Genomic DNA, 18,197 nt, shown 5'->3' on the forward strand with positions numbered 1-18,197 from the left:
TTGCATGAGAGGATGTGTCTGCATGAGATGGATTGACACAGTAACTGGGGTAATGTGGGTAGGTGTGCTGGAGTCAGTGAGGCTGGCTCAGGATAGGGCAGGGTTCAGAGGTCTTGCACATAGTTGCTGGGAGTCACAGGCAACTCAGTGGCACATAACAACAACAGCATCATAAACAACAAATCCAAACCTTGCCCTCTTCTGTGCCATATTCATAAACTCTGTCATGCTCAAGCCCATTGTAGTAGTCATTGTATTAATCCATATCCTTGAGATCATCCTGTTTTAATGACCCCTACTTTTCTCAGCACATTGTCTCTGCAAGGACTTTCCCCCCTTAAAGTATGTCCAAAGTAAGTGAGACAAAGACTCACCTTATTTGCCTCTAAAGACCACTCTGGTTGCATTTCATTCAATACTGAAGCAATCGAGTATTTCATGGTCTCAGTCGGGTGCACCTTTGTCTTAAATTGGCATTGTTCTTCTTGGTTGTTACATACACTTGAGTCAGAACCAATGCATAGCAGACCCTGTGGTGGGTTTTCAGAGGCAGTAAATCACACATGAGAAGATTGCCCATCGTTTTTTACAGAGAAGCTGGTGGATTCTTGCCTTGTACTTTTTGCTTGGCAGCATGATCCTTACTTACTACCAAGCCTCTGATCATTTGCTATGCAAGCATCTGAGAGCTGGACAGCAGTAGAATTGATGCCTTTGAGCTGTGGTGTTGAAGAAGAGCACTGAACATCTCAAGGCTGCCAAAAGAACAAACAAATATGTCTTGGAGAAAGTGCAGCCAGAATGTTCTTTGGAGGCAAAGATGATAGAGTTTCAGCTCACATACTTAAGATGTATTATTAGGAGGTGTCTTCCTTGAGGAGGGACATGATACTCAGAAAGGCAGTGAAGAAGAGAAAGACTCTCCACTAGGTAGATTGACACAGTAACTGTTGGAATGGGCTCTACTGTGTCAGGAAGTGTGAGGATGGCAAAGGATAGGACGGGGTTCAGATATGTTGTTCATAGGGTCACTATGGGTAGTACTCAACTCAATGATACCTAACAACAACAAGCCTCCAGAGTTCTTAAAGAATTAGAAGGGAACAAAAATCAAAAGAGAGTGATTCTTGTTATATGTTGTCAAATCGACTTGGACTCATAGGAACACTAAGAACATCAGGTCTGAATCATTCTTTATCCATCCTCACAATCTATAATCTATTCTTATTAACAGTTACTTTTCAAATCTGTCTTGTTAGAGAATCTTCCCTTCTTTCTCCAACTCTCCATCTTTCCCAACACAATGTCTTTTCCCAAGGGTTGTTGACCCTTCCTGAAAACATACATAAGATACAAAGAAACCTTCACCATCCTTGCTTCCAATGGACACCTAGTTACACTTCATCAAGACAAATTTCTTTCTTTTTTAAAAAAATATAGAACATTTCACAAATTTGGGTGTCATCCATGCACAGGGGCTATACTAATCTTCTCTGTATCATTCCAATTTTAGTGTATGTGGACAGATTTATTTTTTTAGCCGTCTGTGAGATATTCAGTACCCTGTTTCAACACCACAATTCAAAGGTATTGATTCTTCTGGCATCCTTATTCACTGTCTACTTTTCAGAGGCAAAGGAAGCAATTGAATATACTGTGGCTTGATTCAGCAACACCTTAGTCTTTAAACTGACATCCTTCCTCTTTAATATTTTGAAGAGGCCCTTGACAGCCATTTTTTCCAATGCAACACATCTTTTGATTTCTTGGCAGCTGTTACCATAGTTGTTGATTGTGACTCCAAGTAAGATGAAATTGTTAACCACTGTGCCAGGGTGATTAATTGTTGGGGGAAGAAGTATGTGTATACTAAGAGAGCTTTGGTGGCCTAGAGGTAAGAAGTTGCACTGCAATCCTGAAGGCAAGCAGTTCAAATCCACTAGTTGTTCCTTAGGAGAAGGACGGGCAGTCTCCTCCCGTGTAAATAATTGCTTCTGAAAACCCACCAGAGAGTCAACTATGAGTTAGTTCTAACTCAATGGTACAGGTACATAACAACAATGGACTAATGTCATAATCCTAGTAAAGAAAGACAATACTGAGCAGAAACTTGTGGGAATATGTCTTTGGAGAGCCAAGAGTTAATGGGTTGACATACACAACAGAGGGGTTGAAGTAAGCTAGAATTAAAGATACTTAATCCATGGTAAAGGACAGATGATAAAGGAAAGATGTCAGTAAATCCAATTCTATCAGGTCAGCTCCAATTCGTAGTGACCCTGTATAATAAAGTAGAACTAACAGCCTTATAAAGTTTCTGGGCTGTAATCTTTATGGGTCCGGATGGCCGTAGCTTTTTCTTAAGCTCTGCTGAGACAACTATGCCAGGTGTGAGAGAAGGTGTGCTGGTGGGGGCTTGTATAAGTTCTCTCTCTCTCTTTTCCTATCTACACTCCCTTCACTGTTCTTAATGAAATAGGAAGCAAAGCTATTAGGTTGAAAGTGAAGACAGAGATGAAATGAGATGCTGAAGTTTGGAGAGAGAAGATAAAATATGAACAATAACTCAATGGGAGTGTGAGAATTAATACTGAAATCTGGTATAATTACTGAGTAGCACTGAGTAGCACTTAAGGTTAACTTAACTTAAGGCTAAATACTGCCCCTACCCCCAAAGCAAAGAAAAAAAACCCAAACCCTCAACAAAACTCCACAGCCATAGTCAATTCTGACTCCCTTGAATAAATGGGAGGAGACTGTCTAACACTCTCATGAATCAGATGATGAATTGGTCCTTAGTGGCCTATTTGTTATAGCATCCCAGCATGTTGTATGCTCTGCCATCAAAACCCTTTTACATTCTTGAGGCTAAGTGGGCAGAATTTAAAGTAAGACCAGATAACCAGAAAAAGTTTATATTTTCCTCTGACTTTTTTCCATTTCACTGTTTTATGTATAAAGCAGGCAACAAAATGATCTTGACAGAGAAGTTATGTATATTATGATAATACATAATAGATAAGTTAACATGATAATGATTTATTAAGCAAATTATATTTCTGTATACTTTTTTAATTTTTTAGGTGGCTAAATGGCTTTAATTGGGAAGGACTAAAAGCACGAAATCTTCCATCACCTTTAAAAAGAGAGGTATGCTATCTATTGACTTTCTTCCTAGGAGTTTTTTTTTAAATACGTAATTAAATATTTATAAACAGATTTTTACTTTTAAAATAGCTGTGGATTTTTTTTAATTAAGTGAAAATGTTCAAATAATTGTGATTTAGTTGTTGCTATTGTTGTTATGTGCCAACGAGTCACTTGAAATGTGATTATAGAAATCAAATCATGCGTTCTGTTTCCTGAGAACCACTGCAATCGCAACGGCATTGAGTTCAAGTCCACCAGTTACTCTGTGGGTGAAGGATGGACAGTCTCCTCTCTTAGAATTTACTGCCTCTGAAAACCTATTGAAGGGTCAGCTGTGAGTTGGTTCTGACTGGAAAGCACACATCAATTACCTGCAAAATACACTTAAGTTTCAAAGTAGGCATTGCTAGTCAAACCAGCTATGGCTACAGAAGTATAATGCATATTATTCATAAAATCAATGCAAACTATTTTATATTTCCTAATTGCTAATTTAAAAATGTATAAAGGAGATGAAATTAATTTTCATTACTATAATACTTAACTTTTTTGAAATTGATATACACTTTATTTGTTTCCTAAATACTCTTTCCTACAGGAAGCATTTTTTCAATGTTCTTATGGTAATTTTTCTACTTGCAGCAGTGCCTTGGAAAATATCTATGCAATTTAATGAGATAGAAATTGCCAAGCAAACATAGAATTCACATGTTACTTTTGCAAAACCATGGCATGTCTAACTATATATTTTTTTCAGAATAAGTCCTCAAGATTCAAAGTGTGTTTTAAACTTTAAAGTGTATCTTAATTCAAAAGTTACAAATTTTAAGTCCTCAATGATTTCATGTTGCTAGTAGCAGTCAAACTGGACAGCATAGCTCTAGAAGGAATAAAAAAAAATACTAACTGGCTAGAGATAATTCAAGTATGATCTAGGTCAGCAATCTCCGAACTGAACACAAAGATGTTCCTTAATTTTGAAGATTTAAGCCTCCCTTGCACATTTATAGACAGACACATGAATGTTTTAAGTTTAAATAAACATGTAGGGAGAATGTAATATCTAATTGTTGTTGTTGTTGTTGTTATGTGCTGTCGAGTCGTTTGCAACTCATAGCGACCCAGTGTACAACAGCCCTAAACTCTGCTCTGTCCTGTGCCAATCTCATTGTCTCCGACACACTCATCCCAATTTTCCCCACCTCCAGAGGGCCTGCCCCTCCTGCGCCTATCCTCCACCCTCCCAAGCATGATGTCCTTCTCCAAGGACCGGTCTCTCCTTACAACATGACCAAAATATGTCAGACGAAGCCTCAGAATCCTTGCCTCCAAGGAGCAGCCCGGTTTAACCTTCTCTAGGCTGAATCTGTTAGTTTTTTTAGCAGTCCATGGTACCCTCAGTACTCTTCTCCAACACCAAAGTTCAAAAGCATCATTCTCCTTCTGTCCTCCTTAGTCATTGTCCAACTCTCTAAAGGGAGTGGGTAGAAGTGGAGGGGTATCCTGCTGGATGGTGGAGCAAAGAAATAAGTGGGTCAAGACACTTGTGCCAAGGGCAGAGACAACACCAAAACCAATGGTTAATTCCACAATAAGGAATATATTTTCACTTTTTCTGTAATATGCTTATCTGTTGGATATTTCTCTAAATCTGAACATTCAGATTAAGACACACTAGGAAGAAAGATTGGCCATCCACTTCCAAAATAGCAGGCCTCTGAAAACCCTATGTACAACAGAACTATGTACAATATCTAATATGTTATAAATATATACAGTTAGAATAAAACACAGTATTAATGTCACTCTGCTCAATAAGCCTTATGTAATCTGAATACCACTAGATTTTGAAATTCATCAGTCATTTGAAAATACAGGCTAGAATTTGGTATCATTCTTTTATCTCCATGAGCTTGTATTTCCATTTAGTTCTCCATCCTAATTAAAATACTTTTAGTTTTAAAAATTACTGTTAACAGCAGAGATTTCTATGACAACACAAATGTTCCTTCTAGATTCAGTTATAATTATGTTTTTCCTAGTATGCACTAAGAAATGTTATACAGTGAATTTTAAAGATGGTTATTACAATTTTTAAGTTATTAACTAACAGAAAAATGTATTATGTATTGTAACTATAGATGTATTTTTATATTCCTATTGTTATTATTTATGCAAGTGTTTAGAGTACTTTTATGTAGGGAAATAAGAGTGAAAAGGTTTTGTTACAGTGATAACACTTTGAACTCTTTCTCAGTTATCCCCCGAACCACAGAAAATCACTATACTGTGTTCATTCATAAATAATATTTTCATTATCTATCTGCTAATAATTAAACCACATTCTACTTAATTTATTTAAAGGCAAAGCATTGGAAACCAGTTTGCAAAATAACAATACTTTAGTTGTTTCAGTTTGTCATAGGGTCAGTAATATTTTGAACATAAGCCTCTTGTTGGGCATCTTGGAAGATATATTTATTTATAAAGCAGTCAGCTCTATTAAAGTCGAAACTTAGTAGGAAACTTACAAAGTGGAAGAACACATGCAGATTTGGGGTTTTATAAATTAATTTTAAAAGTATTTTCCAATTTGAAAAGAAAATAGACATTATTCCCGTCCCCTCTTCTTTAGAATATGCCTCCTTTTGCCAGATTATTTATTCCTTTTGAATGGAATGCAGTGATCAAATTAATTTTGTTCCAAAAAGGAAATCTCATGAGGTTGAGACTGTGTCTTAAGGATAATAATCACATTTTCTTCTACATAACTTATGAGTATATGCAACATAATATCATTATTTAACAGAAGAAGCATTACCCAAATACAATAACAGGTTTTGTCAACATTATCCTCACCTATGTCAAACCTTTCTGTTTTATTAGCTCAGTGGACCAACTGATCACAGCTACTTTGACAAATATCCCCCTGAAAAAGGAGTGCCTCCGGATGAACTGTCAGGCTGGGATAAAGACTTCTGACAAAGCAAAGACGATTACTGCATTTTCCTGACAGAAGAGGATGATGTGGATCTATAATCCAACTCTGATAGTTTGTCTCTTTGGAGAATTACAGTAGCCTTTGGAGAACGACTGAGGGAGAAGAATTTCCTGTCCATGAGTTGGGAGTGGAGTTGGCTCTGAATGATAGTGTCTTATTCCAGTGTTGTTCATATTAATATATTCAATTTGTTCCTTTTCTCAAAGGTTGGTGACTATCCCATTCCCATCCCCTCATATAACTATTTTTTGTGAAGAGCCATAGTTGCCTGTGTGTTTTGTTGTTCCATCCCAATCATATTAAGTTGAGTTATAATAATGTCTTTAAAGGTTTTGGCTTTGAGAAACTACATTATGCACATAGAAAGAAGAATAAGAGCAAATTTTGGAAAATTTCTTCAGTTCTCAAAATTCCAAGCAAGCATTATGGCATCTTTCATAAAATCTTGGCATTAAATAGAGACTTTTTACTCTTTGACTTTCACCTGCATTCCACCTAGAAATGTGTTGATAACATTCTAACTCTAGTAAAGGAAAGTGGTATTTGTTTATAAAGTAAATGAGTCAACTCAACTGGGAAATCATATTCTATTATTGAAGAATTTAGGAAAAATAATAGTTTTTCTTTTTTTTTTAATTATTCTGTGACCAACTCTGATACCACAAAAACTTTACAAATGCCGTGTTAAAGGTGGTTAGGGTGTATAGTTAAATGATGGGACTCTAAAAATGCTTTCATTTATATGAGAAATCATTCCAAAAACAAAGCAAAGCACATTATGAAAGTTTTTTTCTTCCCACTAAATGTGGATCTGGATGAGTTTTAAGAAGTGAACTTGCTGACTATTCAATTCAGAGATATTTGGCCCAATTCCATGACAGTTATTAATAAACCAGAAGTATAAATCAATCGCGGTTAATTTTTAATGAAAATCCCATTGACAGATGTTGATGCACTGTAATCACTGCTGAGTTAAGAACTCTTTTTAAAGACATTTGAGTCATAATTGAGTTTATAATTTTAGATTGCTAAACAGGAAAGCTCTGGAAAATGATAGGAAATAAAAGGTCACAGAGTGTCTGCCCTTCTCTCTTCTCACAATCTTAAAGAACAAGATGGATACTAGAGGCCAGTACTAAAGAATTTTATTAGTTGCATTCTATTTCCTTTTTGGGGATTTTGTTAGTTTTTAAAAATTTCTTTTTTTCCTTGTAATTGTCCCCATGTCCCTGCCAAAATGGATGAGAAACAATTTTCTCTACATTTTTTTCTTATTTTAAAGGAAATGATTATTATTTTATTTTCATTTTGGTGAGATTTTATGCAATAGGTTAAGTCCTCTTTTAATAATTTTAACATCAATTTTTCAAAGGCCTTGATTAAGTTTCCACAATATATTGCCATTCTGATTATTCCATTCTGGATATTTTATCTCCAGTAATCTGTTTTCCTTATCCTCTTTACCCCTTCACTTCTGCTTAACCATAATTGTTGACTATGTGGTAATTTAGAGGTGACTTTTCAATTGCCACTGCAACTCCTTGCTGCTAAGGCACCAAAGTCCCTTGACTTTGTAAAGAGCATCAGTATTCAATGGAGAGCTTCCTATTTTGTGAACCAATTTGTTACTTAGCTAAAAGAATGACCTCAGGGGACAGTTTTGTTTCAAGGTTTATTGAGTATCTCAGGGTGATCATTTCTGGGAGTTCCCTAATATCAACTAGTCCAGTAAGTTTGGATGTTTAAAGAATTTTCGTTTCCTTCTTCCATCAGTATCCATTAATTTTGGTCCAGATTATACCTAGGTTGGTGATGGTAGCTAGACATCATCTACTTCTTCTAGTCTCAGGCTAAATGAGGCCATGATTTTAGTCCTGTAGACTAATTTTTGTCTTATTAGCCTTTGGTTTCCATATTTCTCTTATACTGAAGAGAAGATATGGATAATAGTATCTTTCATCCTCTGAATCTAGCAGAGCAAAAATAATGTCTAAGTTCCTCCATTATTGAAGCTTCTGACTGTATTTTAACATGATATTCTATGTGCGAAGCACCATCTACCCACTCCCCACCATGCTTTTATAATTCAGAGAAAGTCAGCTATATACTTCCTGCAAAGTTAGCTGGATGCTTGAGGCCTAGGCAAAGAAGGAGCATCCTTAACAAATTGAATATCCACATTTAGTATCCTTTTGCTGAACCAAAGAGTTTTTGTTTCTGGGGTTGGTATTTTTCAAGATTATGTATTGTACATAGGGAATCATTTTTAATAGAATCAGCATAACTTGCTTAAAGAATTTCTATGATTTTCTAAAGATTTTTATTTGCATTTGGTTTGTATGTACTGTATGTTTCTCATGTATATATATTTTAAATTACCAGCCTACAAATGTAGAAAATGTATGTATTGGGTAGATATTAGAACTGTACAGTTGTAATAACAATGCTACTTTCAAAGATCAATAGCTATAATTCAAAAAGAACTTACATACATAGAAATAAAAATAGATTTAAGTACTACAGGTTTACTTTGCTGGCAGCCTTATTATCATACAATCCTCTCCTATGTTTTTATTGTCATTTTAGAGTGCCTTATAAAAATTAAAAATTGCAAATGAATTGTCGTATAATTCTAATACCACTATTTTCTTACTGGTGACCATTTTAAAAGTACTAGCTTTCTCACCTGAATAAAGTTGTTGTTGTTATGTGCCGTCGAGTCAGCTGCAAGTAGTCAACATAGTGACCCTATGCACAATAACTCTGAACCCTGCTTCACTCTGGGTCAATTTCACTGTCTCTGACACTCCTACCTTCATTACTCTAGTTACTGTGTCAATCCATTTCATATGGAAACTTCCTTCCTGCACTGGCCCTCCACCATTCCAAGCATGATGTCCTTCTCCAAGAACTGGTCCCTCCTGGCCACATGCCCAAAGTATGTGAGACAGAGCCTCAAAGAGATCTTTGCCTCCAAGGAGGAACTTGGTTTTATTCTCTGCAGGACAGATCTTTTCTTGGCAATATATGGTATGTTCAATACTCTTCTCCAGGCCAGATGATCTAGGGAAGGATATCAAGAATATCATCCATGAAGAATGCAAAACATCATTACAAAAAACAAAAGAGAAGAAAAAAAAAAGAGGAAAAAAGACCAAGATGGATGTTGGAAACAACACTGAATATTACACGAGAGCACTAAGAAGCCAAAGCAAAGTGAAGAAATTAGGAAATTAAAGAGCTGAACAGAAGATTTCATAGGGCAGCTCAGGAGGATAAAAATATATATATATATATATATATATATATATATTACAATGAAATGTGCAAAGAGCTGGAGTCAGAAAATAAAAAAAAGACGGACTCACTTGGCATTTCTTAATCTGGAACTGAAGGACAAATTCCAGCCTCTAATTGCAATACTTAGGGTTGCTATGGAATATTGAATAGTCCAGGAAGTATTAAAAGAAGATGGAGGAGGGAATATACAGAGTCACTGTACCAGAATTGGCTGACACAGAATAATTTCATTAAACAACATATGATTATAGTGTTGAAGGAGGAACTTCAATCTGTTCTAAAGGACGTGGCAAAAAATAAGGTCCCAGGAATTGATGGAATCCAATTGACATATTTCAACAAAGAGATGCAGCCTTGGATGTGCTCAGCAAGATGTGCCAAAAAATCTGGAGGACAACCACCTGGCCAACAGACTAGAAAAAAGGTGACCCACCAGACTCTGGAAATTATCAAACAATATCACAAACAAAATCCCGCTGAAGCTCATCCAGAATTGATTGGAACAGTACATTGATAGAGAACGAACAGAAATACAAGCAGGTTTAGAAGAGGCTGTGGCTATAGGGATATTGGCACATGGATCTTGGCTGAAAGTAAGGACTACCAGAGGAATGTCTAATTATGTTTTGTTGACCAGGTAAAGGCATTTGACTGTGTGGATCCCAACATATTATGGCTAAACTTGAGAAGAATGGGAATCTCAGAACATTTGATTGTGCTCATGCAAAACCTATACTTTGACCAGAAAGCAGTCATTAGAACAGAGCAAGGAAATGCTCTATGATTCAAAATCAGGAAATGAATCTTTCAGTATGCATTCTGTCTCCATACCTTTTCAATCTATATGTGGAACAAATCATTCAGGTGGCTGGACTTTATGAGGAGGAATGTGACATCAGGATTGGAGGCAGACTCACCAACATTCTGCATCATACAGATGACACTTACTTGCATGCTGAAATTGAGGAAGACCTGAGCATTTGCCACAGAAGTTCAAGCACTGCAGTCTTCAATACTGATTTAAGCTCAACATCAAGAAAACAAAGATTCTCACCACTGGGCCAGTTGAGAGCATCATGATAGATGCTGAAGAGACTGAGATTGTTAACAGGTGAAGTTTGTTTGACTCCATAGTCAACACGCTTGGCACCAGCAGTCAAAAAATAAAAAGAGGAAAATCTTCTATAAAGGACCTCTCCAGAGTGTTAAAGAGCAACAATGTCAGTCTGGAAACTAAGATGTGCCTGATCCAGGCCATGGTTCATATACAGTGAATAAAGTAATAATTAACTTAGACACCTGTTTGTAGTATTAAATCTATCTAGAAAGTTCTGTATTTGTGAATCAATCAGTGCTAATTAGGTGGTAACTGTTGTTACTATCTCTCTCTTAGCATTAAACAGTCCTTAATTTGTGGCCTAGTGGTAAGAATCTGTGCTGGAATACCAAAGGCAGGCAGTTCAAACCCACCAGCTGCTCTGCAGGAGAAAGATGTTCAGTATCCTCCTGTGTGATCAACTGCCTCTGAAGACCCACTGGAGGGTCAGCTATAAGTCAGTTCAAACTAGATAGTACATAACAACAATAATAACTATTTAAAGGAGCTCTAGTGTAGAGAAACGACAAAAGCTATACAAGTGTTCAGGTCTTTCATTCATAGGGTCGCTATGAGACGTCTATGACTCAACAGCACTTAGCAACAACAACGTAGTGTACTATATACTGTGATGCTGAACAAAAGGTCTATAGTGCACTGTGCTCCAAAACAAAAGGTCTCTCATCCCCAGCAGTTCCAACTCACCATGGATTCTGAATTTGCAAGATAAGCATCTGCTCACATTAAGATATACATACAGCCTTGGGAACTCAAAGGAGGGTTGTTCTGAGTTGGATCTGACTCAGTATCAGTGAGTGAGTGAATAATCATTTAGTCTTCAACCAAGTCCACTCTTGCAATTTGTATCCACAATTGGACTAGTAGTTGTTGTGAGGTGTTAGAGTCAAATACGACTAATAGCAACAGTATGAACAACAGATCTGAATCCTGTCCTACCCCATGCCATCCTCACAATTACTATCACTAGTTCAAAGCTACAGGATTTTTCTATTAAAAAAACCCATTTACATATAGTTACTAGTAAAGACAACTTGTGATATAGTTTACATGTGATTGAAAAAATGAGTTTCAAAAAGTATATACTAATTCAGGAAAGAAGGATTTTTTTCTCCTTCTGGTAAACAAATAACTTAAGGTATAGTTCACATATAACTGAGAAAAAGACAGCTTTAGGATTTTTACATAGAGTTTCTGGTTAACACTCAACTTAGGTATAGTTTACATATGACAGAAAAGAGACAAATACTAATTCATTGAAAGATTCATTTCTACTCCTGATTAACATACAGCTTAAGGTACCCTGCAAGACTATAGAGACAGGATCTGAGAACCAAACAAATGTCAATTAGGTTGACCAGTTCTGCAGAATGGAGGCACATCATGTCACTTTTACAACTATACCATATGATTCAATAATCCTGAATTTATTAATACCATTCTACTACGTATATAAATATATTTCAATATAAATATGTGTATATATATACATATATATGCATATGTATGTGTATATGTAAATACGTATATATATATATATATATATATATATATATATATATATATATATATATATATATATATGTTAACATACATATCTGAATATATATACATTCTTTTAAGAAATATTAGGAGCCCTAGTGACATAGTGGGTAACCTGTGGGACTGCTAACAACACAAGAAAGATAGGCAGTCTCTCCCTGTGAAATTTGTAGCCTTAGAAACCTGATGGAGTGGCTTGATGAGTTGGAATTGATTTGATGGCAACAGATCTTGATATTTTTTGTTTGTTTGTTTGTTTTATTTTGGTTTGTTTTAGGAAATACAGAAAAGTATCCCCCTAGCTGAGATTAAGCAATGTAACATTCTGCCTTCTTGTTCCAGCTCTCATACTGTAAACAAGCATCATTTCATTGTCTAGTTAATCCTTTTTTTTTGCACTTTTATTGGTGATTTGATATTTAAAATGGACCCCCAAGTGCAGTGTGAAATGTTGTCTAGGACTCCTCAGCGTAAGAAGTCCATAAAGTATTTTACAAAGAAAATGCATGTGCTAGATACACTTCTGTACCATGGAGTCAGACCGACCTATAGCTGACCATCTGACAGGTTTTCAGAGGCAATTAATCACACTGGACGTGATTGCCCATCTTTCTCCTGTGGAGCAGCTGGTGGATTTGAACTGCCTACCTTCAGGATTGGATGACAGCATAAGTTATATTATCATTAGCCTGGGTTCAATGTTAATGAAAAAGGAAGAAGAAATGTGTCTAATTTACTGCACTTTAGCAGCTCAAAGTAAAAGAAATGGAAGGGCATATAAATTTGGGAATTCATGAGACGACATTATTTTTTTAAAAATCATGATGGAAAGCATTGTGGGAATGAATAACAAATTTGCAGTCATATTACCAATGATCAGAAGAATGTTAAATCCTTCAGCTAGTCTTTTTTTAGTTAAAAAAATTATTTGTAATTATTGCACAATTATTTGTAAAAAAAATTTAAATAGGGTGTTTTTCCAATAGAAACACATACAATAAGGTGTATATTTGTGACTAGATGTTAAAAAATTAATTCTGTGTTTTCCCTATATGCACTGACTCATTACTAACTCAATGTTTGTCATGCCTTTATAGTATGTAATTGCTATGGATATAAAAAATCAACTATAAACATGTACATAAATTTATTTTTGGCATAATAATATATTGGGTTAGTTTTCTACTAGTTTATTTACAAAATTAAAGTACAAATTTGAACAAATTCTTTCAATTCCCCTTATCCCCCTACCCATCAAATTGTACAACTCGATGATTAATCCCCCCTCCCCCTGCACATCCACCTCCCTCTGCTTCCAACCTCTCCCACTCGTCTTGGATCCTTATACTCATTCTACAACAATGGTTTTAAACAGTATTTATCCTTGTGTGACTGAGTTCACTCAGCATAATGCTCTCCAGTCCCTCCTAAATAAGGTAATAAGTTACAAAATCATTGCTCCTGGATGCTGCATAGTATTTCATTGTCTGTACCATAATTTCTCAATCCATTAGTTTGTGTTTGGACATCTGGGCTGTTTCCACATTCTTGCAATGGTGAATAATGCTGCTATAAACATTGGTGTACAAATATCCATTTGTACCTTAGTTCTCATTTTCTTAGGGTATGTTCCAAGCAGTGAAATAGCTAGGTCATATGGAATTTCTATGTTCAGCTTTTGAGGAAGCACCAAACTGCCTTCCAGAATGATTGTACCATTTTAAATCCCACCAACAATGTGTTCCTTTCTCACCACATCCTCTCCAACATTTATCACTTGCTGACCTGTTAAACTTCACCACTGTCACTGGAGTGAGATGGTGCCTCATTGTGGTTTTGATTTGCATCTCCCTTATTGACAGTGATATTGAGCATTTCTTCATATGTCTGTTTGCCATTCGAATATCTTCCTCTGTGAAAATTCATTCCAGGTCTTTTGCCCATTTTGTAAATTGTGTTATCAGACTTTTTCTTGTGGACGCCCAAGAGTATTCTATAAACTTTTGTTATAAGACTCTTATCTGAGATGGTATTATCAAATGTTTGTTCCCAGTTTGTAGGTTTTCTTTTTACCCTATTGGGAAAAGTATTTGATATGCACAGGGATTTAAACTTTAGAATGTCCCAGGCATCAAATTTATCCTCTTTAGATTGTACATTTATGCTTGTATTTGGCAGTCTCTTTATACCTTGGACTAGCACTTCTAAGCTTGATCACAGTTTGTCTCTTATGAACGTTATGGTTTTGGGCTTTATTCCCAGGTTTCTGATCTACCTTGAGTTGATGTTTGTACATGGTGTGAGATTTGCATCCTGTTGCAGCTTTCTGCAGGTGGAAGTCCAGTTTTACCAGCACTATTTGGTGAAGAGGTTATCATTTCCCCATTTGATAGCTTTGATTTCCTTGTCGAATATCAGTTGACCATAGATATTTGGTTCTATTTCTGGGTGCTCAATTCTGTTCCATTGGGCTATGTGTCTGTCATTATACCAGTACCATGCTATTTTGGTTACTACTGCTGTGTAGTAGGTTTTGAGGTCAGGGAGTGCTATGTTTCCCGCCTCAATTTTTTTCCCTCAGAAGTGTTTTGCTTATTTGGGGTCTCTTGCCTCTCCAAATAAATCTGATCATTTCCCTTTAAATCTTCTTGATAAATAATTTGGTATCTGGATTGTGATTGCATTGAACATGTAGATTGCTTTTGGTAAGATTGTCATTTCCTATCCATGAACAGGGCACATTTTTCATTTCTTTGGCCTTTTATCATGTCTTGAAGAAATGCTCTGTAGTTTTCTTTGTATGGGTCTTTTGTACTTCTAGTAAGGTTCACTCCCAAGTATCTCAGTTTGTAGCTGGCTATTGTACTTGGTATTGCTTTCTTGATTTTCTTCTCTAAGTTCTCTTTGTTACTGTAGAGGAATCCTGCTGAATATGATTCTTATATCCTGCCACTCTGCTAAGTTAGCCTATTAACTTTAACAGGTTTTTGTGGTGGTTGTTGTTGTTGAGTCTTTGGGGTTTTCTGTGTACACTATCATATCATCTGTATATAGCGACAGTGTAACCTTCTCTTTCCTGATCTGGATACCTTTTATTTCCTTCTCTTTTCATATTGCCTTAGAAAGCAATTCCTACAATATTGAAAAGAAGTGGTGACAGTGGGCATCCTTGTGTGGTCACTGTTTGCAAGGAAAATGTTTTTAATCTTTCTCCATTGTGAATGATGCTGGCTCTTGGTTTTGCATTTATACTATTCACTATGTTGAAGAAATTCCCTTCTATTCCAATTTTGCTTAGTGTCTTTATCAGGAAGCGGTGTTGGATTTTGTTAAATGCCTTTTCTGCATCAATTGCTAAGATCATGTGGTTCTTGTTATTTACATCATGCTGGGTAGAGTAGAGGGACAACGCAGGAGGGGAAGACCCTCTATGAACTGGATTGATTCAGTGACTGGGGTAATCGGGATGGGTGTGTCAGAGGCAATGCGATTGGCACAGGATAGAGCAGGGTTTAGGGCTGTTGTACATAGGGTCGCTATGAGTCGCAAATGACTCGACGGCACATAACAACAACAACAACAATATAGTGAATTACATTGACTGTTTTTCTTATGTTGAACCATCTTTGCATACCTGTTATGAATCCCATTTGGTCATGGCGAATTATTTTTTGATGTGTTTTGAATTCTATAGGCTAGGATCTTGTTTAATATTTTTGAGTCAATATTCATGAGAGATTATTGGTCTGTAGTTTTCTTTCTTCGCAATATCTTTGCCTGGTTTGAGTATTAGGGTTATGTTTGCTTCATAGAATGATTGTGGAAGTGTTCTTCTTTGTCATTTTTTCAAAATAATTCAAGTAGAAAGGGTGCTAAATCCTTTTTGAATGTTTGGTGTAATTCAGCTGTGAAGTCATCTGGTCCAGGACTTTTCTTCTGGGAAAGTCTTTTTATGGCCTTTTAAATTTCTTCTCTTGTGATGGGTCTGTTCAAGTGTTCTATATCTGTCCTGATCAACTTGGGCAGAGGATGCATTTCAAGGAATTTGTTAATTTCCTCTACATTTTCAAATTTTTCAGAGTATAGCTTTATGTAGTATTCTGATATTATCGGTTTAATTTCCTCTGGTTCTGTTGTGATGTTGCCTCCATTATTTCTTAACCAAGTTATCTTTTTCCCCCCTCCTTTTATTAATTTGCCAGTGGTTTGTCAATTTTATTTACCTTTTTGAAAAAACATCTCCTGGTCTTATTTGATGGTTTCAACCGTTTTTCTGTTTTCTGTCGCATTGATTTTAGTGCTTGTTCATATAATTTCCTTTCGTCTCTTCTAGAGGTTGTAGGATTAGACTTTTTATCTTCTTCTATTTGCTGAAGGTGTTGAGTTAGATCATTGATTCTTTGTCTTTCTTTTTTATGTGAGTGCCTGTTGCTATGAATTACCCTCTGAGGACTGCCTTAGCTGTGTCCTAGAGATTTTGATAAGTTGTATTTTCATTATCATTTGTTTCAAGGAACTTTTTTATTTCATTCTTTTTTCTTTTATAACCCAATCATGTTCTCGCAGAGTTGGGTGGTTTTGTAAGCCTTACTCTTCTGTGATTAATTTCTAGTTTTATGGCATTGTAGTCTGAGAAAATACTTTGCTTTATTTCAATGCTTTTTTAATTTCTTAAGACTTATTTTGTAACCTAACTCAGGATCAGGTCTGGAGAATGTACCATGTGCTCTTGAAGAGAAAGTTAATTGAGTTTTAGTTGCATGCAGTACTCTGAATATATCCACAAGTTTGAGTTGGCTGATTGTATAGTTTAGATCTTCTTCATCTTTGTTGAGTTTCTTGAGTTGGCCTATCCTTTGGTGATCGTGGTGTGTTGAAATCTCCCACCACTACTGTGGTTCTGTCTATTCCTCTCTTCAATTTGGTTAACTGTTTGTTTTATGTGTTTTGTAGGTCTATCATTTGGTGCATAAATGTTGACCAAAGTTATGTCTTCTTGATCTATTTTGCCTTTAATCAGTATGCAACGCCCTTTCTTATCTTTGATGGTGGTTTCCATTCTGAAATCTATTTTATCAGAGATTATTGTCACTCCTGCTTTTTTAAGGTTGCCATTTGCATGGTATCTTTTTTTCTAGCCTTTGATTTTGAGTCTGTCTTTCTCTTCTTTTTTAGATTTGTCTCTTGTAGACAACATATTGTTGGGGTTTGCTTTTTTTTTTTTTTTAATCCATTCTGCTACTCTTTTTCTCTTAATTGGTGCATTAGTCCATTCACATTAAGTGTGATTCTTTTCAGGCCAAGTTTTATTTTTGCCATTTTGCCATGTTTCTTTTTCTGTTCTCTGATTACAATGGTCCGTTTACTTTACTTTGGCATATCTGTGTCTAAGACTTCACTTAAAATTTCTTGTCGTTTTTGTCTTGTTTTCACAAATTCCTTAAGGTCCTTTTTTTCTACAAAGAATCTAATTTCCCCTTTAAATTTTATAGAGAGCTTTGCTGGACATAAGATCCTTGGCTAGCAATTATTATCTTTCAGCTTTCTGTATATGGCATCCCATTGCCTTATAGCTCTCATGGTTTCTGCTAAGAAATTAGAACTTAATCTAATTGTTTCCCCTTTGTAGGTAACTCTGGTATTCTCATGCTGCTTTTAGAATTCTATCTTTATCTTTTAATTTGGAGAATTTTATTATGATATGTCTTGGTGTTTTTCTTTTTGGGTCTAGTCTATTTGGTATTGTCTGTACTTTTTGGATGTAGATTTCCCCATTCTTCAAAATACCTGGAACGTTTTCTACTAGTTCTTCTTCCACAATCTTCTCAGTGATTTCCCTGTTCCCTGCTGTGTTCGGGAATTCCAATCATACGTATGTTATTCCATTTGATGTCATCCTACATAATTCAAATGTTTTCTTCATTTTCTTTACATCTCATCTCTGATTTTTCTTCAAGTGTGTTTGTAGCGATGCTCTTATCTTTGAGCTCACTGACTCTGTTCTGTCTCTTCATTTCTACTTTTTTGCCCTACCAGCATGTTGGAAACTTCTGCCATTTCATTCTTAATATTCTGGAGTGCATTTTCATG

General features: G+C 35.9%; 1 protein-coding gene across 2 annotated transcripts in view; it reads left to right on the forward strand.

Annotated features, from left to right (window-relative positions):
• Positions 1 to 6,197, forward strand: part of PRKG2 (protein kinase, cGMP-dependent, type II) — a 201,093-nt gene extending 194,896 nt beyond the window's left edge. The window contains exons 17-18 of one of the 2 annotated variants that reach the window (XM_006885285.1): positions 3,084 to 3,150; positions 6,037 to 6,197. In XM_006885285.1, the coding sequence (XP_006885347.1) occupies positions 3,084 to 3,150; positions 6,037 to 6,132 (163 nt within the window). In that variant the 3' untranslated portion in view covers positions 6,133 to 6,197. The remainder of the gene's footprint in view (positions 1 to 3,083; positions 3,151 to 6,036) is intronic. The other variant, XM_006885286.1, reaches the window with a different exon arrangement.
• The last annotated feature ends 12,000 nt before the right edge of the window (positions 6,198 to 18,197 follow it).

The sequence above is a fragment of the Elephantulus edwardii genome, unplaced genomic scaffold, assembly GCF_000299155.1.
Source record: "Elephantulus edwardii isolate Elephantulus edwardi_28Jun2011 unplaced genomic scaffold, EleEdw1.0 scaffold00042, whole genome shotgun sequence".
NCBI lineage: Eukaryota > Metazoa > Chordata > Mammalia > Macroscelidea > Macroscelididae > Elephantulus > Elephantulus edwardii.